Below are 25281 nucleotides of genomic sequence, written 5' to 3'. Positions count from 1 at the left end.
TACCGCACACACCAGGACACCCGCACACTCTACAACACACACCAGGACACCCGCACACTCTACAACACACACCCGGACCCTCGCACACTCTACCGCACACACCCGGACCCTCGCACACTCTACCGCACACACCCGGACCCCCACATACTGTACAATACTGAACCAGATCCTCACACACCGAATGACACACTGTACAACGTGCACCTGGACCCTCACATCCTACTTAAAATCAAAGAAAATGCACCAAAATACAAGCTCAGGTCATACCTAGAAGTGAGGTTGATTTACTAGTGTCATTTGAAAACCACACACTAAGAATGGACAATGAGAATCAGGCATACCCATCTCACGGTTAATTGTATAAGCAAATACCTCTTCCATATACTTTCACATAACGTGTATTATATGCACCTTAGATGGGGTGTTAATATTTATTAATCCATTTGAAAAGGAGTTCTACAACCAAAGCATTTGTGAACCACTGCTATGCAATAGTGATCATGACCTCTGCACATTGCTGAACACCTTCACTGGGAATGGTCACTAGTTTATTCAAACAGTATGTGCATATTCAAACACACACCATCAATCTTTGGTCAGCAGCATGACAATTGACAGTGAGCAAAGCTGCTGTTTTCAGGATGAAATTGTGCAATAGGTGAAAATTCTTGAGCTGTATTCTCTGGTAGTTCCCAATGGACATACCTCCTTGCCTGTAGCCTAAACTTGTAAAATTGGCTCTTGTGTGTGTGAGGCCCTCAAGTGTTGGGTAATGACACTCCAAAAATGATTTCCTGACATTGCTCCATAATGGAAAATAGTTTTGCTGTTTAAGAGGAAGAGAGCTTCAATGAAGAATTAGTTGGGTTGAGGGCTATCTTTGAACAAGAATGTTGGATTTTCAAAACTATTTTAATGTTATAAATCCTGAATAGGAATGTGTTTGCATCAAATGTGATCTAGTTTTACTTTAAATAAAACAGTGGACTCTAACTCACTTACTCTTTAGCAATGCACTCCATGCTACAGTCTCTTCGTGGCAATCTAAAATCGATAATTATCACTTTGCATGCAAGAGAAATAGACTTTCCCTTTCACCCTCTCAAAACTGATCATAATCTTAAAAAAAAATTGAAACAGCTCCTGGCATTTTCTGCTTCAATGGAAATAGTTTCAGTAAATCAAGTCTCTCCCAATAACTATAGTTTCTCATCTCTGGGACCAATTAATGAACCTATGCAGTATGCACTTTATGGCTCGACTTTTCTTCAATAACAGGAGGCCAAATACTCCAGAAATGTATTTGGAGCTGTTTCCTCTTGTACTCAATGCTGCCATTTATCAAAGTCAACATGCTATGAGCCTCATAATGGCTAGAGATAGAAACAAAGTGTGCATTTATATCGTACTTTTCACAACAGTAGATGCATCCAAATGCTTTACAGCCAGTGAAATACTTTTGAAATAACAGTTCCTGTTACAATGTAGGAAATGTGGGCTGCCAGTTTGCAGGCAATCAAAAACCACAAAGGGCAATGTAATAATGAACAGCTAATCTGTTCTCATGATAGGGGATAAATATTGGCCCAAACACTGAGGATAAGTCTCCTGCTCTTCAAAGTAATATCATGGAATCTTTTATATCCATCCATCCATCTTGACCTGACCCCAGAACATTGTGTCTCAGAAGCAAGAGGGTTACCAACTGAGCTGGCATTGTTATCTACTTTTGCTTTCAAATTATGTTTTTGTACCCTTTTCTGTTCACCAGCTCCTTCCGCATAGAGTCCAATTCCTTGTTTTCCCTTTTCAAATGTATCATCTCTCACTTTTCTGAATTCACTTACATTTTCCATCTGTCTGTCTGTCTGCTCAGTTAGCCTGGAGTCTTTAATTAACCTCATTTTTTTTTTACCAAAACCGTCTCTTTTGCTGTGTCATCAGCAAATATCAGTATCTAGATCCTTAGTCAAATGATTAATAAATATGAAGAACGAAGTTGTTCCAGGGATTTATCCAGCATGCACATCGCCAATTTAAGTATATCAGTTTATACTGATTCTCTGCTTTCTGTCAATCAACAAATTTCCTATCCACTTTGCTTCATCGTGTTTTACAGTATAGACCTAAATATTTGTAAGATTACACTCCTTATTAGGCACATTTTGAAAACTGAAGTACACATCTTTTGTGCTTTTATCTGAATGTGGTTGACCACAATCATTTTCATTTCATCTGTTCAGCTACATACACATTTTGGTTTGAAACATTAAAACAAACATATAGGATTGTGGTGAGACACCAGTGCTGCTTCGATGCCCAGTGTGAGCATATTGGTTCAGTGATACAATCTTCAAAGAAGTTGCATAAATTTCAAAGAAGAAAATCTCCTAGTTCCTATTTATTGTTATTGCGCGAGATATAGGGAAGGTGGAAAGGTCACCACGAGCAACATGTTCTATTAGAGACTGTTGTCCAGGAAGGACTGATAGATTTAGACTTCATTTTCCAACTGACAAAACATTGCATAATGCAAGTTACTAATTGTGCTGTATTCTACCAACACACATTTCTGCTTCAGTGGATCATTTTATTAACAACTTGAAGAGTTTTCATCTTTCTCCAGTCATTCCAGAATAAATCCATTGTGAACCATCTGAGATATTGGCCCAAACAATATGTAAGACGTACAAAATACTACAAAGTAGAAAACTTAAAGAAAATGAGATTCCATCTACAAGTGCAAATGCACCTTTTCAGAAAGTTTTATCTCATAATCTCTTGGCAAGTTACAGCTCCTTTTAATGAAGAAGTCAGGTTTCTAATGCCTATGGTCTTTTGACATGAACAAAGTAGACACAAAGTGTATACAGACGAATCACAAAACAGAGGCCAGGCTACCCGCAGTAGTAGCAAAAGTCCACATGCACAAATCCATAGAACTTTTTTTTGGAAAAAACTGTAAACAATTTTAATGATACTGGTTTCTATTTGCCAGCCTATTTTGCATATTTTCTTCTCTTTCCCTTCACTGATTCTCAGCTTGACCAAAATGAAAAGAAAGATTAATTTGTCAAAATTTATAGTTATTTTGTTTTCAACCTGTCCAGAGATATTATTACACACCTCTGGAGTAGGTGGGACTTGAACCCGGGTCTGTACACTGAGATTTCAAACATGTTGTACCAGCAAAATAATTTTACCGCTATTTATTTCGGAACATATTATTTGCCTTCTTACTTCTTGTTCTTGTTCTCTGAATTAAATAAAGACAACCCGCACTTCACTGTAAATAACAGTGATTTTAAACACATGTACAATGCAAAAGTAGAAATCAATGTGCTTGCCTTAATTATCTCATTGTATAGTTTAGTTTACTACCTCTGTTTTACCTTTCCTATAGAATGAACCTAAACTATGTTTATTTTCTTCCTTATTGTTATGAAGTTGTGTAGGGTAATCGTGAATTGGAAGGCAGGAAGTTAGAATTTGTTTGTAAAAAATGACAAAGGAGAACAGTGCATGGTTCCTTTCAGAGTTAAAGTGTTTTTCTAAGATTAAAGATTTATACAGAAAAAAGGTGTCTGTATGTAGCTGAAGATTTACAGCCAGTTCTAAAATGGAAACGTATCAAATGGCTGTATGATTGGAAACCTTAGGTGTGTTTTGATATTTTGGCAATGCGCTGGAATCAGCCAATTAACTTAAACCAAGCACTTAGCCATTGAAAGCCAATTGATGGTTTTTACAACTTCGGACCAATATTATTGTAAGAAAATTGATATGTTATCCAAGATATATAACGAGAGGGTTTTTGAAAATCGGGGTGAGAGCAAACTGCATTCTGAGAAATAAGCATCTAGCTCTCACAAGAAATTCCTAAGCTCCCTAAGAAAGCACCATCTTATCCATAAAAGGTACAATGACACTTCCAGCTAAGACTGTTCACAGAGAAAACATCCCTGATAGCTGGATCAGCGGGAGAAAGGTGTTTATGACTTAAGAACAGCAGAAGAGAGGCGTTCATGACTAGAGAGATAGTGGAGGAGGCAGAGCATCCTGGAAGACACATTCTGTGTGGACTTTGAGAGACAAAGTTTTAATTGGAATAGTATACCAGTAGAATTTTGTTCAGTTAGGGGGAAATTGTTCAGTTTGTTAGTAGCTCTGTTAATTTATTCACTGTTAGGATTAAATAAATAAATTGTTACTTGTTACTTATAAAGTAAATGTCAGGGATTTTCTTTCATTTAACCTCCCCTTCTCTGTAACACTAATATAGTACTTGTCTCCATTCCATTAGTAGAAGTATTGCTGCATTGCACATGAGATAGACATTTGGCAACCCTCAACTATCAATGAATTTTTAATATCTAATGGGAGGGTGAGGGACTTCTGCCATTAATAATGGTTCCATTTAAAGATTAGATATGTCAGTGGGCTGACAGCATGGGGGTAAGATGGTCTCAGTTTTTGTACAGGAGAAAATGATGTTAAAAAAAATTATTGTCCAATATTTGTTTTTTTAAAAATTCTAACATTAAGGATTTTTAAAAAAAGACCAGAATGTGACCAGTTTTATCTTGATCCTATTTGCAAACTGTTGTTCAGTTACTTACCAAGCAGCTCACTACAAGTGATTGAGTCACTCAATTCAAATATTAACATGCTCCACAATTGATTTCAACCTGCAGATTGGCAGCTCTTTGAACATAACTATTCAACTTATTGGTAATTATTAAAATTCATTGATCAGAAACTGAACAGGACCAACCATATAAGTATATGGCTGTAAGAGCAGATCAGAGGCTAGGAATTCAGCAACAAGTGACTCATCTTCCATTTCCCAAAAGCCAGTCCAAAAGTGCAATGCAACATTCTTCATTGCTTGGATGACTGCAGCTCTAATAATACTAGAAGCTCAACACCATCAGAATAAAGCAACCCGTTTGATTGGAACCCAATCCATCACCTCGAGATGTTCTCCCTCCACCACAGATACTGTGTAGCAGCAGTGTGTACCTTCTACAAACTGCCCTGAAGCCACCCATCAAGCCTCCTTCATTAGCACCTTCTGAATTTCTGACCTCTACAGGCAATCCTGGGTTATAAATGTGTTCCATTCTTGAGTACGTTCGGAAGTGGATTTGTATACAAGTGGGAACACATTACAGTACAATATAAAACAGCCATTCATAAGTACAAGCAAATGTTCGCATGTTGGATTTTTAAAAATATTAATATAGGATCTTGTTTATAGGTGTGAATGCTCCTAAGTCGGATGTTGTAAATTGGGTCAGAGATAGTAGGAACTGCAGATGCTGGTGAATCCGAGACAACAAGGTGTAGAGCTGGATGAACACAGCAGGCCAAGCAGCATCATAGGAGCAGAGAGGCTGACGTTTCGGGCCTAGACCCTTCATCAGAAAAGGGGGAGGGGAAGGGGGTTCTGAAATAAATAGGGAGAGAGTGGGAGGCGGATAGAAGATGGATAGAGGAGAGGATAGGTGGAGAGGAAACAAACAGGTCGAAGAGGCGGGGATGGGGCCAGTAAAGGTGAGTGTAGGTGGGGAGTTAGGGAGGGGATAGGTCAGTCCAGGGAGGACGGACAGGTCAAGGGGGCGGGATGAGGTTAGTCGGTAGGAGATGGAGGTGCGGCTTGAGGTGGGAGGAGGGGATAGGTGGGAGAAAGAACAGGTTAGGGAGGCAGGGACGAGCTGGACTGGTTTTGGGATGCAGTAGGGGGAGGGGAGATTTTGAAACTTGTGAAATCCACATTGATACCATTGGGCTGCAGGGTTCCCAAGCGGAATATGAGTTGCTGTTCCTGCAACCTTCAGGTGGCACTGCAGGAGGCCCAGGATAGACATGTCGTCTGAGGAATGGGAGGGGGAATTGAAATGGTTCGCGACTGGGAGGTGCAGTTGTTTATTGCGAACCGAGCGTAGGTGTTCTGCAAAGCAGTCCCCGAGCCTCCGCTTGGTTTCCCCGATGTAGAGGAAGCCACACCGGGTACAGCGGATGCAGTATACCACATTGGCAGATGTGCAGGTGAACATCTGCTTGATGTGGAAAGTCTTCTTGGGGCCTGGGATGGGGGTGAGGGAGGAGGTATGGGGGCAGGTGTAGCACTTCCTGAGGTTGCAGGGAAAAGTGCCGGGTGTGGTGGAGCTGGAGGGGAGTGTGGAGCGGACAAGGGAGTCACAGAGAGAGTGGTCCCTCTGGAAAGCAGATAAGGGTGGGGAGGGAAAGATGTCTTTGGTGGTGGGGTCGGATTGCAGATGGCGGAAGTGTCGGAGGATGATGCGTTGGATCCGGAGGTTGGTGGGGTGGTACGTGAGGACGAGGGGGATTCTTTTTTGGTTCTTATTGTGTGGACGGGGTGTGAGGGATGAATTGCGGGAGATGTGGGAGACACGGTTGAGGGCGTTCTCGACCACTGAGGGGGGAAGTTACGGTCCTTGAAAAACGAGGACAACTGAGATGTACGGGAGTGGAATGCCTCATCCTGGGAGCAGATGCGCAGGAGGCGAAGGAATTGGGAATAGGGGATAGCATTTTTGCAGGAAGGTGGGTGGGAGGAGGAGTATTCTAGGTAGCTGTGGGAGTCAGTGGGCTTGAAATGAATATCGGTTTCTAGGTGGTTGCCCGATATGGAGACAGAGAGGTCCAGGAAGGGGAGAGAGGTGTTAGAGATGGTCCAGGTAAACTTAAGGTTGGGGTGGAAGGTGTTAGTGAAGTGTATGAACTGTTCGAGCTCCTCGTGGGAGCACGAGGCGGCGCCGATACAGTCATCAATGTAACGGAGGAAGAGGTGGGGTTTAGGGCCAGTGTAGGTACGGAAGAGGGATTGTTCCACGTAACCTACAAAGAGGCAGGCATAGCTCGGGCCCATGCGGGTACCCATGGCTACCCCCTTTGTCTGTAGGAAGTGGGAGGAATTGAAAGATAAGTTGTTGATGGTGAGGACAAGTTCAGCTAAGCGGATGAGGATGTCAGTGGAGGGGGACTGGTTGGGCCTGCGGGACAGGAAGAAGTGGAGGGCCTTAAGGCCATCTGCATGGGGAATGCAGGTGTAGAGGGACTGGACGTCCATGGTAAAGATGTTGTAAATTGGGGACCACTTACACTACACAGAAGATTAAAGGCAGCAAGTCTATGGGTACACCAGCAAGTTTCCTTCCAAGTCACATGCCAACCTGACTTGGAACTACAATATTGTTCCTCCACAGTCATTGGATCAAAATCCTGGTACTCTCTTGGTTCAAGAAGGCAGCTCACCATCATTTATTCAAAGGAAATAAGAAATGAGCAAGAATTGCTGGCCTAACCAATGATGCATACATTCCATGAACAAATATGTTTAAAAAAATTCTGTTTTGTTCCAAATTTTGTTTCAAGGAGATTTATAAGGCAGCTTTTCTCAAAGTATTGGGTTGACTGGGAACCTTTGAGGTAATATTATGAGCAGGAACCTTTCCCAGGATAAGCCAGAGTTAGTGAAGAAAGGATTTGCATAAACCATTATAAAGTCATATTTTGTACAAAATGAACCATTTATTATTTTCCAGGTATAAGTTTGAAAGATGTAACAATTATTGTAAATACAGTGAAATTGGGATTAGTCAAATTTAGATGACTGAAACTGCAGTTGTGGCATTCCCACTGGAAGAATAGGAAATCCAGTAGAAAGATGCTGTGATAAGCTGAAACTTCTGGTCTGGAAACTGCGATCAGTGGTACTTTTGCACACTGGTCATATGACCACATCATCTAATCAGAGCAGACTTGGACCATTCCAGAGAGTGTAATCAAAGGGAAGCTTGCAGCCATGGCTGCAAAATAATCTCACTCATATCCCGAACCAGTGTGCGCCAAGATACTTTGTTAATGCACATGAAACCAGACTTTTTTGGCATCTTTTACCAGATCATTTGTCAATATTTAAAGATGAAACACATAACGGTGGAAGCAAAGTGAGGATGTGTCAGTGCTAATTGTCTGTACCAGCATGGATGGCTTTGAAAAGCTGCTGTTCCTTGCGATAGGAGAATCCAAGGAGGCACATTGTTCTGTGAATGTCAGGACACTATCCCCACAGTATGAGACTAACAAAATCACCTGAGTGACCTCCAATATTTTTGAGCTGTGGATCAGGAAAGTAGATCACATCGATGGAAGAAGTGGCAGATTGTCACTCTGAAGACCTTCAAGACTCCAATGAACGCCGGCCCCCTGACCTGCCAGTTTATTGAGTTGAGGCCACATAGTTTGTACAGATTTTCTAGGATTTCACACAATATCACAGATAACATACATTGATGACAGACAGACATATCCAGAGACAGCATGTAAAGCAGAAAAAAAATTACAGAATTCTGCCCAGAGCCAACCCCTAAAGTTTTCAATGTCTTTTACTGTACAAGGTCAGGCCATTGTAAAGTGTGAACTAATTTAAAAATTTGACATTTTTCACATATTTACCATATCACTGTTTTCAGTTTCTTTTGACATACAACACATTTGTAGGCAAATCAGATTATATCAGAGCTTCCTTGGCTATCTCAAAGCTCAGTTTAGCAGAAATTTGTGGCCAGGCCTCTTGTGATTTCACCTATTGTGATTTTAATGCATATTGTGTGATCTTGTTATATCTAGAGTCATACACCATGGAAACAGACCCTTCAGTCCAACCATGTGCACGCTGACCATGTCCCCAAACTAAACTAGTCCCACCTGTCTGCGCTTGGCCCATATCCCTCCAAACTTTTTTCTATTGATGAACTTAATCAAATGTCTTTAAATGTGGCAACTGTACCCACATCCACCACTTCCTCTGGCAGATCATTCCACACACAAACCACTTCCTGTATAAAAAAATTGTCTGTCATGTCCTTCTTAAATCTTTCTCCTGTCACCTTAAAAATATGCCCCCTAGTTTAGAACTCCCCCACCCTAGGGAAAAGACTTTTGTCATTCACCTTATCTATGCCTCTCATGATTGTATAAACCTCAATAAGGTCACCCCTCAACCTCCTAAACTCCAGTGAAAAAAAGTCCCAGTCTTCCCAATCCATCTTTATATCTCTAACCCTCCATTCCCAGCAACATCCTGGTAAATCTTTTCTAAATCCTCTCCAGTTTAATAATATCCTTCCTATAACGGGCGACCAGAACTGCACAGTATTCCAGAAGAGGCCCCACCAAGGTCCTGTACAACCTCAACATGACGTCCCAACTCCTATATTCAAAAGTCTGAGTAACGAAGGCTAAATGCCTTCTTAGTATGTTAAATGCCTTCTTAGCCACCCTGTTTATCTGTGACACAAATTTCAAATAACTATGTATCTGAACCTCTACGTCTGTCTGTTATGCAACACTACCCAGGGCCCTACCATTAATTGTATAAGTCCTGTCCTTGATTGTGTTATCAAAATGCAATACCTCACATTTATCCAAATTAAACTCCATCTGCCACTCCTCAGCCCATTGACCCAATTGGTCAAGATCTCTTTCTAATCTTAGATAATCTTCTTTACTGTCCACTATACCTCCAATTTTGGTGTCATTGCAAATTTACTAAGCATGCCTCCTATATTCTCATTTAAATCATTTATATAAATGACAGGCCTCCAGTTGGAAAAAAAACCCTCCAGCACCACCTTCTGTCTCCTACCAGAAAGCCAATTTTGTATCCAATTGGCAAGCTCAACCTGAATTCCATGTGACCTAACTTTACTAATTAGTCTACTATGTGGAATCTTGTCAAAGGCTTTACTAAAGTCCAAGTAAACAATGTCCACTGCTCTGCCCTTATGAATCTTTTCGGTTACTTCTTAAAAAAAAATCAAAGTTTGTGAGACATGACTTACCTCGCACAAAACCATGCTATCTATCCCTAATCAATCCTTGCCTTTCCAAATGCATGTAACTTTCAGAATCACCTCCAATAACTTACCAACCACCGATGTCAGACTCACAGGTCTTAAGTTTTCAGGCTTCTCCTTACAGCCTTTCTTAAACAATGCCACAACATTAGCCACTCTCCAGTCCTCCAGTACTTCACCCATGTTTACTGAGGATATTTCTGCTAGGGGATCTGCAATTTCCTCCCTAATTTCCCACAGCATCCTGGGATATACCTACTCCCAGAGATTTATCAACCTTCACATTTTCTAAGACCTCTAGCACTTCCTCTTCTGTAATGTGAAGTGTTTTCAAAACATCAATATTTATTTCCCGGAGTTCTCTAGCCTCCATTTCTTTCTCAACAGTAAAAAGTGACGCAAAGCATTCATTTAATATCTCTCCCATCTCCTGAGGTTCAGCACAAAGATAATCTTGTTGGTTTTTAAGGGGTCCTACTCTCTCTTTATTTTCATCGCTTGCTCTTAATGTACATGTAGAATCTTTATGGATTATCTTTAACCTTATCTGCCAAGGCTACCTTGTATCCCCTCTTTGCCTTCCTGATTTCCTTCTTAAGAATGACCCCATACTCTCTAAACTCTTCAACAGACTCTTTTGATTCTAGTTGTCTACATCTAATATATGATTTCTTTCTATTCTTGACTAGAGCTTCAATATCTTTATTCATCCGTTGTTTCCTAATCTTACCATCCTTCCCTTTACTCTAACAGGAACATAATGCCTCTGAACTTTCGTTATCACACTTTTGAAAACTTCCTGCTTGTAAGTCATCCCTTTACCTGTGAACAGTCTACTCCAATCAACTTTTGAAAATTCTTGTTTCATACCTTTAAAATTTGCTTTACTCCAATTAAGACCGACTTTTATGGAAGACTTATCCTTTTCCATAACTATTTTAAAACTAATAGTATTACGATCACTAGTCCCAAAGTGTTCCCCTACTAACACTTCAGTCACTTACCCTGTCTTATTTCCTAAGAGAAGGTCAAAGTTTGCTCCTTCTCTAGTGAGAACATTTACATATTGATAAAGAAAATTTTCTTGAATGCATTTAACAAATTCTTCACAATCTAAACCTTTAACACAATGGCAGTCCCAGTCAATGTTTGGAAAATTAAGATCCACTACTATGACAACCTTATTATTCTTACATATATTTGAGTCTCTCTACATATTTGCTTCTCAATTTCCCTTTAACTACTGGGCATCCAAAAGTACAATCCCATCATCGCTTTCTTATTTCTAAGCTCAAACTAAATATTTTCACTAAATAATCTCTCAGAAGTATCTTCTCTAATTACATAATAATATTTTCCTTAATCAAAAATGCCACTCTCCCTCCTCTCTTGTCTCCTTTACTTTCCTTCCTGTAGCATCAAAAGCCCAGATCATTGAGCTGCCAGTCCTGTCCTTCCCTCAGCCAAGTTTCTGTAATGGGTATGGTGTCCCAGTCCCATGTTCTCATACATGTCCAGAGTTCATCAGCCTTACCTGTAAGACCTCTTGCATTGAAATTAATGCAGTTTAATTCTTCAGAGTTACTTTGTTCTCTGAATTGCTCTTGTCTGTCTTTTCTATTTAACTTTTTCTTTTCTGTTTCAGAACCATCTTAATTTTTCTTCCTATTTTCACTGTTACTTCAGAAGCCACCCCCAAAAAAGTTTACAGGTTCCCGAAACAGAACTAGTAAATCTCCCCACCAGGATATTGGTCCTTTTCCAGTTCAGGTGAAACCAATCCTTTTTAAACAGGTCTCTTCTGTCCCAGAAGAGATCCAATGATCCAAGAAACTGAATCCCTGCACACTGCACCACCTCTTCAGCCATGGATTTATCTTCCAAATCCTTTTATTCCATCCTTCATTAGCACTGGAAGTAAATCAGAGATTCCTACTTTTGATGTTCAGTTTTTTTAACCTTCTACCTAACCTCTTACATTCAGTCTGCAAAGCTTTAACCATTTCCCTAACTACGTCATTCCTATCAATGGGTACAACTACTTCCGGTTTCTCACTCTCCCCTTTGACAATATGCTTCAAATTTGGAGACCTCTTTAACTCTGGCATCAGGAAAGCAAATCTAAGATACTCTCTTTGATTTACCCTCACTGCTGCAGAATCTCCTGTCTGGGGGCCTGACAAGCGAGTCCCTGTAACAATTATTCTTCTAATTCTTGACAAACCCAGTTTAACATAAGATTCATTCTTAGTTCCCAAGTTCTGACTACCATTTCTGTTTTCCTTTGAGAGATTCTTTCTTTCAACAGTATCCAAAATGGAATATCTGTTTGGGAGAGGAACAGCCGCAGGAAATTTCTCAACTACCTTCTTACCTTTCCTGACAGTTCCCCATCTATCTGGCCGTGTAATCACTTCTCAAAATCTGCTAGTCACCACGCTCAGTGTCTCTTGTATGCCCTCAGTGACATTAAGCCTAAAAAGATGAAGCACTCAATAGCACCTTATATATAAAAATAAACTTTCTTTCCTTACCCACAGATTTAATATTAAGCATGGAAAAATTAGGAAAAAAATTAAACATAAATATTACAAAGAAATCAAACACTTAGATGACCAAACAAAAATGATCCCTCTTCAAATAATCCAAAATTCAGCTTTCAACCTCTGTATAAAAGACTCTCTCCAGAGCTATCCATGTGTAGGCCTCTCCATAAGCTCTGTATATAAGCAATCTCTCCTTCTTCGTGTATTATTTTACATAATTTTTTTTTGTCCCAAAAACAAATCACTCTGCAGATCAAAACTCAACAAATAAACTCCATGGAAAAAAAACTCTTGAAAAAAAATGTCTCCTTCTTCATGATTGTAAAACAAAATCAGTTTATTTATTTACCATTTAAATAAATTCATTTTACATTAAAAGACCCTGATGAGGTCTACTGTGGAATTATCCCACAGTTTTTGAAGATGAGCGCAAATCTCACAAAGGTAAAAAATAGAACCAATTGCTGATGGAACAAATAGTAAGAGTTCATGCAGAGAACTTTACGGAGACCTCATGGCGAATATAATAGTCTCAAAGCTGTATTTAACTTCATGAGTGCTTGTATCCTATCTAGAATGTCACAGTTTAAAAGAGCAGAGTTAAGAGAAACCTAACTTGTTGATTCAAAGAATCTGTTACTTATGAAAGCAATTTCAAACACAGAAATGAAAGATACCGAGAATAAAATGGGCAACATAAGACAAAAATGGAACAGAGATGTCAGACTGTCTGCCCTGCCAAATATTATGCCAAAAAAAGGGACAATTACGGAATAAAACGTGTCGAACACTATTGAACCTGTAATTCTTAAAGATCTAGAGAAGCTAAAAGTTGGAATAAAAAAAGAAACAAATCTTATATAATTTAACTCCAATAAACAAAATTTCAAATAAACTATTACATGAACTAGTTTATTCAATCAAAATATGTTGGTATATATCCAGGTCAGACTTCATCCGCAATCTAAATATGCAAATGTACAGAAGATACAAACCAGGTCAGCAAGTGTTTTACGCACAGTGTGATTTGTAGCAATTTAGAATGCAAGTTTCAGAACAAAAGACACAAACAACTATGATTACACTAAAGAGGCAACAGAACCACATCTAAACATCTTCGTGACTCTCACAGGACTGCCAGAGGACAATTTATTCACTTGATTTAAGGAAAAATTTTGTCTTTAGCTTCTGTCTGAATGGATCTATATTAATAATTAGTTATTTTTTTCCTTAAAGGATGCATAAATCACAAAACAGCCTCAAGTCAGTGTTGTGGTTTGTGGCGCATTGTTGAGGCTGATGATGTAATGTCAGGACTGGAATGGAGAGTAACGGTTTGGAAACAAAGTAGCCCTGGTAAAACTTATGGAGAGAACGGAGACATTCACAGCACTGAACACATACTTTGTGTTTGCTTCCTTCAATATAAAGCAGACTCCTTCACAAGCATTTGCCAGTGTACTGGATTGGAGTAAGCATTTGTAAGTTCTTAGTTTACATCAGGGATCGGAGCCATCTCAGCTCGACCAGAACATAATTTTCAGTTGGAACAGCCATCATTCCCATTAGTTCAACAACATGTCCTAAAGGATGGAGGTATTGTATTAATCTGTCCTTCCATTAGCGGTGTCTCTTTATCCCAATCATTGGAATAGGAATGTGACCGTTTGGTTGAGTGGGTAACACTCACATTGCTGATGGAGCTTCAAGCTCCCTTCCAGCACTTGCCCACGATTATCCTAACTCTGCAGGGCTGTACTGAGGGAGGCCTACTATCCAAGACTCTACCGTTTAGATGAGATGTTCAATGAAGGAATGTTCTATCTGCCAGTGGTTCATGTATGTGTAAAAGATCCACAACACTAACCAAAGCTCCAGGTGTACACATCAATATTCCTCCTTCAACCAGCACCAGCAAAGCAGATTGACTGCCTCCATTTTACTTGTTCTTTGTGGGTCCCTGCTTTGAGCAAATTGGCTGCTGCATTTGCCAATATCACAAATAGTCACTGCATTTAAAAACCAATTAATTAGCTATAAAGTGTTTTGGCATATCTTCAGAAACTGATAAGGCACAAAGTAAAAGCCTGCACACCCCTGAAACAACTTGCATCTACATTGTATCTCACAAGGCGCTTCACATGATCACTTGTCAAATAAAGTTTGGCATTGAGCCGCAAGATATTTTAATTGTGGCTGTGCCTTCAGCTGTATTGGGACTAGATTCCCTTCCTAAATCTTTCTGTCTCTGCCCATTTCTTTCCTCCCTTAAGACAAACTTCAAAATCTCTTGCAGCATCTACACCAATATTGTCTCATGTGCCCCAAAATCATATTTTGCTTTTGGACATTCTTGCTGAGCAGTTTGGGATGTTTTATTACACTAAAGGTGCTATTATAAATACAAGTGGTTAATTTTACATCTGTATATAAATATACATATATGGATATATGGAGAAAAAAATTGAATTTTGAGTTGGCGACTAAGATGGTGCAGTATGCCCTAATTTCAACACCATGAAGGGGAAGTGGGGAGAAACAAAATAGGCAAAAATATCTTCAAGGTGGGCATGCACGGAAGCGATGTGGCAGTGAGTTAAATACTAAATAAAAACTGAAAGAATTGCAGGTGCTGTACATCAGTAACAAAAACAGAAAGTGCTGGAAAAGCACAGCAGGTCCGGCAGCATCTGTGAAGAAAAAGATCGAAGTTAATGTTTCGGGTCCGATGACCCTTCCTCAGAAGGTTAACTCTGAATTTTTTTTAAACAGATGCTGCCAGACCTGCTGAGCTTTTCCAGCAACTTCTGTTTTTGCCCCTGATTTACAGCATCTGCAATTCTTTTAGTTTTTATTTAGTTCTGAGGAAGGATCACGCAACCCAAAACATTAACTCTGATTTCTCGCCACAGATGCTGCCAGACCTGCTGAGCTTTTCCAGCAATTTATGTTTTTGTTTGGAACAAAATAAGCAAGTTCAAATGAGGATCAGTTGTAGTAGTTTTGATAAAATAGAGAGACAGAGAGAGACAAGAAAGGTTGTAATAGATGCAGAGTAGAGATATGGGAGCCAAATGACAAGTTTTACATGTGCGTTTTTAGATTAAATACTGTTACTGAGAATACAGATCTCTACCAAGCAAAAATGCAGTGAGGAGCAAGTTCAGGTCACATATCGTTTGGATCTATATTCTTTATTGAGCAACTCTTTTACTTTTGTGATTGATGCACAGTAAGAAGGCAAAGTAGCAGTGATATATATTCAAATGGTTTGGTCTTCCTGTCGTCATGTTTCCAAGCAGGGCAGAGCTGTGTTGCTTTCTTGTTCGGCTTGTAGATACCAGCCCAGCAAGGCTCAACTAAGGCTTACAGCTGAACAGAAAAGTTCCTCCACAGTTCAAGCAACTGGCAACACGTTCATGTGCATTTGTGCATGGTCCAAAAACATATGTATGCCTTAAATGCCTGCGTCTACCTGTTCTGGAATTAGATAGAGGGATTCGGGGCATTTCCAAATTGGGCTCTTTTGGTAGCTGGAGTGTAAATCTGTGTCCTCACTGTGTCTGGTCAGCTCCTTGACACAGTCTGCTTCCTCACCTTATTAGTAGGATTGACATCGTCTTTGAGGAGCTCCATCCTTTTCCGGATTCATGACCAGGGCATTTCTAGTCACGCACAGGCCTTGAAAGTTTAAGGATGTAGTGGCAAAAAGTTGCATATTTTATGCTATACTGTCACACTTATACTTCAATCAGTTGGAGTTAATGTTGTGGGTGACAGTGCTAACGCATCAAGGAGAACACAAAGGAACAGCCCATCAGCGTGGACCTGGATATGTTCAGGACAGTAACAAGAGAGAGCCACTTTGTTCAGGAAAAGGGAAATGTCAGTCAGCACACAATGTATTTTCAATCCTTAGCACTGTTGGGTGTTTGGAGGAGGGAGAGCGGAACAGGCCAATCTTGACGCTTGTATCCATCGCTAAAACAGAGATGCTGCACAGCCATGCACAGGCAGCTGGTTAGGGTATAAAATGCCACATCTGCAGCAGATGCCGAACCAAAAGCATTGACTTGTACGAGTGAATCAATACCATCATCCTGCGACTTCATCCCCACATCACCTATTGCCATGGGAACAGCTTAGTGGGCTATTTTCAGGTGATTCAGCCAGTGAGCTCCTTTCCCCAGAACGGGGCCTAGCTGCTACTTGCTGGCTTACGGTTCTGTCAGATATAACGCTTCCTGCAGAGATATAATCAGTGAAATTAGAGTGAGCTACAAACAACCACAAACCTGTTTTCTTTTATCCATATTAGTATGATCATCGCCTCTCCAAACTTCCCTTTACTGTTCTTCCAGCTGTAAAATGCCCTCTTCCATACTATCTCTTCCCTACCTTCACACTGCATCAAAACTAACACTCATTACACCATTCCTTACTGTATCTCATGCTATTTAACTCCACACCCCTCCCACCTCACCGCCCCCAAACACACACACACACAGGATCCACTGTTTCTCCTACAATCCCCAGGATTTTAAAACCCAAGACCAGGGTCAATTATTTCGTCTGATTCATATCCAACTGTTTATTCTCTGTTACTATGGTCATGTGTGTGAGGAAAACACTCTTATTTGATAGTTTGCTGCCTCTGCCTAACATACAGTTCTATCTTTACTAACCAGGAGAAGCCAAATATGGACTCACCGACAGATAAACATCCTGGTTATCTGCTAATGCCTGCTTCGCCAGATACCGCTCCCGTTTCATTTTCATCTCAAGGAATTCTGGAATATCCGGTACTATCCAGTCAATAGTACGGACAATAAAATACACCACATGCTGCAGAATCAAAGAATAGCATCTCAATAACGTGAACTAAACCCATTCTGTACCTGAAGCAATAGTGGGACTGAGGAGAGAGTAACCAGGAGGTAATAAGACAGGAACAGTACACTGTGGAGAAACACCCAAGCAGAACCTTCAGGGGTGGAGTATCAGAAAAGTATCTACACAGAAGGGCTGTAGCATATGGGGGTTACCTGAACATGATCTGTACATTTGGGATTTTGTTTTTACTTACTCGTAGGTTTTTTCAGGTTTGCTAGGAACAGTCAGATCCATGTAAAATTACTCATTGCATTTCAGAGAAGCAATTAAGATGCACTGATCTATAATGAGATACCTGTACCTCGACTGTGACATGCATAAAAGGACCCAGCAAATCCAGTGGGCAGTAGGATAGGATTAAGACTACTACTCAAAAATAAATATTTCCTTTACAAAAATTCTTGCCACTGCTCTACCTCAAAGGCAATGATAAATCCAAGTCGAACAGCCAGCAGCTTCCAGTAGAACAGTGTGAGATTTCCATCTGGATCACGGAATGCTTTGTACCTGTCATGAGATAGAAAACCATGAGGCATTACAACACAGAAACAAGCTGTCTCTTGTGTTTAAGCTCCACATTGTCAGTCGTCTTAATCCCACTGTTCTAAACCACATTCAATTCTTCACCTTCATAAGACCAAAATACGTAGGAACAAAAGGAGGCTATCTGGCCCATCAAGTGTGCACCACCATTTAATGAGGTTATGACCAATTTGATAATCTTCAACTCCACATTCCTACCTTTTCTCCATAACCATTCATTCCGTTACTGATTAAAAAAAGTCTATCCTCAGCCTTGAATATACTTATGGGCGGGGCCTCCACAGTAAAGAATTCTACAGATTCACTATCCTGAGAGAAGAAATCTTTCTCATCTCAGTCTTTATTGTGTACCACTAATTCTGAGGTTATGCCTTCTCGTCCTAGACTTTCTCAGAAGGGGAAACAAACTCTCAGCTTCTATCCTGTCAAGCCCCCTATGCATCTTATAGGTGTTCAGTGATGTTACGTCACACCTCTGGAGCAGCTGGAACTTAAACCCAGGCCTCCTGGCTCAAAGGTAGGTGCACTACCACTGCATCTCACGTGTCCTCCCAAGACTATTATATGCATCAATAGGATTTCCTCATTTTATACATCCTTGTTATCAATTATTTCTTTTAAAAATCACTGATACCAACCTTATAATTCACAAGCTACTTTTAACAAAAGAGAGAAGACAAAGACTAAAGACCAAGAGAGAAGAAAAAGACCAGAGACCTAAACACAAAATGAAGTCCTTGCTTTTACTTGAAAGATTAGAAATATTCCCCATTCCTACTCAGCAATCAGCTGCTTTCCCTGCACATGTATAATATTGTGGTTCACATCATCTCACCACTGCTCCAGTTCCTTCAACCACCCGGTAACTTGTTTTTAACATGGTCTCTGTTTCAATTACTCATGCTAATTGTGCATTCCATTGTGTATAAAGGTTTCTCCTGCTCTGTCCTGCTAAAACACTGCATCTTAAGTCCATGTGCCAATGTTCCGGACCTTCAGTCATTGAAACAACTTGTTTGCGTCTACTGTCTCACCTCTTCAAAACTTCAAAAAATTTTACTGAATCAACTTTAATCTTCTCTGCTATAAAGAAAAGACAATCCTTTTATATTTGTATTACTTCATCCTGGGCAACATCCTAATGAAATGCTGCTATGCTCTCTACTGCTTCAAATTTCCTTCTTTATGTTGTCCAAAACTGCATACAGTATGGTGTACTCCAACTATAGTCATATCAAGATTCATCATCACATTTGACTCAATAGACAATACTTTTTTTAATGGTCTTTTCAACTTGAGTCATTGCTTTTGTAAACCAGAACTCCATTGACAAATTAATTGACAAAATTAACTATACCCGTTTCTTGCTATAATCTTTCCTCTGAGATCTGCCTCCATCACAGATTTGCATGTAAGGGCTGGTTGAGTACAGTCAGTATGCAGTCTTTTGTGGACAATAAAAGGGACATGCTGTTTAATATGATCCACCAGAGACTGTGATGTATGCCTTAAAAATCTGGCATCCCAACGTCACTGAAACTGTGTCCACTTGCCACCCTATTCCATGGTTTGGTTCCAAAGTGCAGGCTATGTCTCTCCAGCCATGACATGCCCCGACAGTCACTTCCTGTCCCCAGAATACATCCTCAGAGCACTTCTGTTCTTCTCAGTATCACAAAATACAGGATTTACCTCCAATCCAGGAAAATAGCCTGGTGCTGGAGAATCTGAGATAACAAGGTGTATAACTGGATGAACACAGCAGGACAAGCAGCATCAGAGGAGCAGGAAGGCTGATGTTTCGGGCCTAGACCTTTCTTCAGAAATGGGACCCCAGCTATACACCTTGTTATCTCAAATAGCCTGGTGTCTTGGCATGTTGGAGCAATGGGCAGAGGTCTCACTCTGACCATCTTGGTGTGGTTTGAGTGTAACCCAGTCCCCAGTCTTAAAGACATAGGTCATTTAAAACTCTCGAAGCTCATATTGATGGAGTTTGAAAGAAGCCCATCATCAGTCTGATTGGGAACACTTGAGTACCCCAGGTTAGTCTCACCTGCACATGGTATGATTGCTTTGCACATAGGTGTTGGGAGCATATGCTAATGTAAAGTTTATGTATCCGTCCAAGTGAACACTGTATTCATATTGATAGAGTAGGCGGGGCAGGAATTCAGATGTAAATGCAATCAGGAAGGCCTGGAGAGGAAAACAGAATGGAACTTGTTTTGGAATAAATGTTTAAGAGGAATATGTTGCATACACAAGACATGCTCAAATACAAGTACGTACATAAGCTGGGTATGTGGAGTACACAAACAGCAAAAAATAAATTTTTCCAAAATAATTCTTGATCCTCAATCTGTGCTGAACTAACTGATCTCATCCAGGGCAGTGGAAAAATTGTTACAATTGGCCTGAATGATCCAAGGTTGTGAAGGAGGCAAAAATCAACCATGGTTCCTGTTCCTGATTACAATCTAGCTGTGACTCCACTGGTGGCAGTCCCATCCAATTCAGATGATTGTGGCTCAAGTCCCCCTTCAGAAATTTGAGCACAAGGTCTAGGCTGACATTCCATTGCAGTACTGAGACAGTGCTGAATGGTCAGAATTGTACTCCTTTGGACGTTAAACTATAATCACACAGGGTCTGTCTGATAGATGGGAAAGATTCCACAGTACTATTGCGTCCTGGCCAATATTTAGCACATAACCAACATCACTGAAACCGAGTATCTGATTATCGTTTGTGGGAGCTTTCTATAAAATTTATTGGCTGTAAAGCTCTATGGGATGCCTGGAGATCATGAAAGGCACTCTAATAATGTAATTTTATGTGGGTACACTGTGGGTTGACAGGATTAGTGAAACCCCTGCTAAAACACTCCAAGTTCATTTTAAAAAATGTCCAATTGCTGGAGGTATTGGGGGCAGTAATTTGCACCACAGCAACAATCCTTCCTTCAGAAGAAAATTGGAATAGAAAGGACGTGGATAGGAAATCAATGATATACATTGGGTTCCTAATATTGATACTGACTGATTTTGTTCTTTGATACTTACGTTAATAATGACCGAAAGCTGAGCCAACGCTTCGAGGATATTGAACCAGACTGCGATGTCCTGAGCACGCTCAGCCACTGGCCTCCGGTATTCACACACAAACTTCTGAGCATCTAGACGAATCTCCACCCAGTTATTAAGTAAAGCAAAAAGAGGAGCCAGTGGAAAGGCAGCCACAAAGATAGTGATGAAACCGAACTGTAGGACTGGCAAGAGGAAGAACAGTAGAGTGTCAGGAACCTCAGAACCCTGTTTGTTCATGCAATCTCCTCTATACCTCACTGACATGCCACGTGTATATATGAATACCAATAAATTTTATCACCACTTTTTTATTTAACTACATGCTATTTATACAGCCAATCTGTCATTATCATTATGATAAAGCCATTGCCTGTTTACAGTGTGTCATGCACAGTGACATAATATAATTGAGATCTAGATGACCATAAGTTGTGCAGCATTTTCACCTAAGATGATAATGTCATCTCAGCCCTGTGCATACACAGTTCATTACTGCATATCACCCAATATCAGTAAAAACCTGCTTAACCTCATAGTGTCACTGATTATGATATCAATTGATTTGTTAGCTTAAGATTCATTCAGAAAGGAACACTTTCATTCTCTCCAGCTGTTTTCATGGGACACTGGAATATAGAGGCAGCAAATTGCAACACATGCTGTAAATGTAGAAATTTGCTGAACCTGATACAGAATTGGTTATTGCACTAGTCAATACGAAATATTTAATTAGCTCTACTACTGGATATCATTTGCTTTAATGGTTATCATTCTTATTCTGTCATTTAATATGTTTGGGTTTTACTGGGCTAAACTAGTGACCAACACAGATGACTGGACACCACTAACTGTTGCTGGTTATCATTGTGAGTGTCTATTACTGAACATCCCTAGTACTAGGAGGAACTAAATATCACCACTGTTGGAGATTATTGTAGCTTTCACGATGTATCACCACCTCTGGTCATCAATCCTATGTTGTTCTAAAGGTATTCCTTATTAAGTTAAGATCATGGCTATAATACACGCGGTAAATGAAGTTGTGTAATTCTACTTCCATTTTTTGTTGCATTTATAAATTCCATTAAGAAACACACAGAGATAAAAATGTTCCATTCACTCACCCATTTCTAGATACTCATCAATCAAGCCTTCAGGTGGAATGAGTTCATTGTCAACCTCCCATCGCTTGGGCTCTTGACAGATCTGAGAGCCCCTGACAATGGCCAGTTTTCGATTCTGCCACCAGGCCTTTAGCTTCCTGACAAATACATCCAACGACAAGCAGAAAAAAAATGAAATAATTTCAAAAGGAAATTGGATGAGCGCTTAAAGGAAATAAACTTGCAAAGGAATGGGACTGACTGGGTCCTGTGGTATAAATTGCTGTATAAAGCTAAATCCATCAACTGTGTTGTAGCTTTTAACTGCATGAAAGTGAGCTGTGATTGGGGGTTACTCAATGCTGCATCACCAATTGCTTTGGATTGGCTACAAAAAGCCCTAAGACCATCATTGCCAGATGCTGGCAGCCTACTGCTTCCAAGGTTAAGATATGTCACTCAGAGATAGTAAGAACTGCCGATGCTGAAGTCAGAGATAACACAGTATGGAGCTGGAGGAGCACAGCGGGCCAGGCAACATCAGAGGAGCAGAAAAGTTGACGTTTCAGATTGGGACCCTTCTTCAAAAATGGCCATTTCTGAAAAAGGGTTCCGACCCGAAATGTTAACATTCCTGCTCCTCTGATGCTGCCTGGCCCACTGTGCTCCTCCAGCTCCACACCGTGTTATCTAAGATATGTCACTGTAGTTTATCAGCAGCCTGTATGTCTAGGCTGGGCAATATTTCTTCCTCTAGATTAAAAAATACTTCAGAACATGTCCTGACTTGTCTCCATATTAGATGTATAGTCTCAATGCACTTACACTTTCTTCTATAACCCTAGGAGCAGATGCAATAGTTTCATTATTTGTGTACTTCACATTATCCAAGGATTAACCAAAGATAATAAACGAAATATCTACATGGAATACTGGTCATCATGTACATCAACCATGAGTACTTTGATAAACTATAAACTCTTCAGGCCCGTGGGCTTTCTAAATTACAGTTTTGTTTTAGCTGAATTTCAAGCTTTTCCTCATCTACTCATCCACTCAACTCCCATGACATTGTAATTTTTCATTTCTTCCATGGTTAACACGGCAGAGATAATTTGACCGCTCGTATGCAGGATACAGAATTTCCCAATGCTTGATCACATTAACCATGATCTAATGCTGGCTGCGATAAGGAGCTGGAAAGATCTACTCACGGGATAGCAAACTCCTCAATGTTGCTGATTATCTGTTTCCCCACCATGATTATGAAAAGTTGCTGAGCGAGTTCAATCAGACATCCTCCTGAGCCACACTGAGAGAAGCAGAAAGGATATGTCAATTCACATATATTGCAGTCATTGTTAAGATGAGATATTACAACAGGCAGATAGTAATAAGAGCGAGAGGGGTAAGGAGTAGAAGTGTGAAGCAACCACTCTGATAAAATAATAATGGGCCAACTCCACAATTATTTTATTTGGTAAATAAACATCAGATCAAGAAGCAGTTGCATCTGGAAGTTTTACTAACATTATGCTGAAGAGAGGCTTCAGTGCCCTGGAAAAGATACAAATCTCCTAAGTCAATGCTCCAAGAAATCTTACCCCTCACTCCCCCACCCCATCAACACACATTACATTTTGTTTGCTTCAGAATCAGAGACGCACTAATTTCTCCCTATTGTTCTCAACATCAAGGAATCCAGTGTGCAATCCGGATACAGGCCTATCCTAACCTCCTTTACACTTTCAAACTAGTCTCATCTACAAAATGCAGTAGGGAAAGAAATTGAAAACATGGATAGAAAGCAGAAAATGCAGTATACATAGAAAAGATGTGTCTGTTTAATAAAGACAAGATAGCTAAATGTGTCAAAAATGACCACATATCAGTGAGAAAGAAAAAACAAAATAGTCTCTTCAGTCCGGTAATTTGAAGCATTGAAGTGGTCAATCAAGATCATGTAATGAGAAACGGTCAAAAGTAAAGTGTGGTTAAAAAAAATTGTGAGATCCTACTGAGGAGAATGTATCACTTTCTCTAAAACAATAGCCCACATAGTCACTGTCTCAGAAAAAGGAGGGGGGAGTTTGGCCAAAAGAAATGGTCTTCTTCAGATGACTTAGTACTTACATCCTCATTTCTCATCCCAAACAGCTTTCCATAATGTCCTGGATAACCCACAAACCTTTGTAAAAGCAAACAAGAAATTCTTAGAAACATTCCATAATTGATCACAACTTGCATTTAAATTCAACCTTTGCTGTAGAAGTGATTAAAACCCACATCCTCGTGTTTGGAGGTTTGAGGAACTGGGAGCAGCGTATTTTCAGCAAGTCTAGTGAACAAAATTTAGTGAAATATAGAACATAACAGTTTGAAATGAGCTGTAAGGAAGATGGAAGGTGGGAGACTGGTCAGGAGAACATTGAAATAATTGAAATAAAATCAGAAAATGGTGGAAATGTTCAGGTAAGGCAACATCAGACAGAGTTAACGTTTCAGCCTGATGGCCTTTCATCAGAAACCAGAAAAGTTAGAGGTATAAGTCAAGCCAAGTGAAAAGGTGCAAGGTGGGAAAAGAATCAAAAGCAAAGTCTGTGATATAAGGCAGGAGAGATTAAATGATTAAATGAGAGTTAATGGTGCAAAGTCAAATGGGTAGTAAATTGTAAAGCTACTGTAGACCCCTCATTGGGGTGTGTAGTCTCCAGGCGATGGCTTGGTGGTATTATCGCTGGACTGTTAATCCAGAGACCCAAATAATGTTCTGGGGACCAGGGTTCGAATCCTGCCACAGCAGATGTTGGAATTTGAATTCAATAAATACCTGGAATTGAGAATCCAATAATGACCATGATTCCATTGCTGATTGTTGGAAAATCCCATCTGGTTCACTAATGTCCTTTAGGGATGGAAACTGCCATCCTTACCTGGTCTGGCCAACATGTGACTCCAGACCACAGCAATGTGGTTGACTCTTAACTGTCCTGAGGGCAGTTAGGGATGGTCAATAAATGCTGCCTAGCCAGCGATGCCCTCATCCCATGAATGAATAAAGGGAAAAAAAGGCTCCAATGGTACCCAGTCTGCTGCAAGGAGGCTCATCTCCACTGAAGTGGCAGACTCTCCACACGGTTGAGACCAATCATGCTGCTGACAAGATGCCAGAAAATCCTTTAAGTTGCACCTATTGAGATCTTTAATTATTTAAATTGGC

At 40.2% G+C, this 25281-nt stretch overlaps 1 protein-coding gene across 1 annotated transcript in view; it reads right to left on the bottom strand.

The window, feature by feature from the left end:
- Positions 1 to 15302: 15302 nt before the first annotated feature.
- ano11 (anoctamin 11) overlaps positions 15303 to 25281 on the bottom strand; it is a 36339-nt gene continuing 26360 nt past the window's right edge. The window contains exons 16-23 of the mRNA XM_048614890.1: positions 24195 to 24249; positions 23276 to 23373; positions 22083 to 22219; positions 20935 to 21140; positions 19926 to 20068; positions 17743 to 17833; positions 17144 to 17278; positions 15303 to 16677 (exon numbers count right to left, since the gene is read on the bottom strand). Coding sequence (XP_048470847.1) covers positions 16651 to 16677; positions 17144 to 17278; positions 17743 to 17833; positions 19926 to 20068; positions 20935 to 21140; positions 22083 to 22219; positions 23276 to 23373; positions 24195 to 24249 — 892 coding nt within the window. The 3' untranslated portion in view covers positions 15303 to 16650. The remainder of the gene's footprint in view (positions 16678 to 17143; positions 17279 to 17742; positions 17834 to 19925; positions 20069 to 20934; positions 21141 to 22082; positions 22220 to 23275; positions 23374 to 24194; positions 24250 to 25281) is intronic.

The sequence above is a fragment of the Rhincodon typus genome, chromosome 31, assembly GCF_021869965.1.
Source record: "Rhincodon typus isolate 14 chromosome 31, sRhiTyp1.1, whole genome shotgun sequence".
In the NCBI taxonomy this organism is placed as follows: domain Eukaryota; kingdom Metazoa; phylum Chordata; class Chondrichthyes; order Orectolobiformes; family Rhincodontidae; genus Rhincodon; species Rhincodon typus.
The sequence above is the reverse complement of the archived record's forward strand: the minus strand, read 5'-3'. Positions and strand labels throughout refer to the sequence as shown.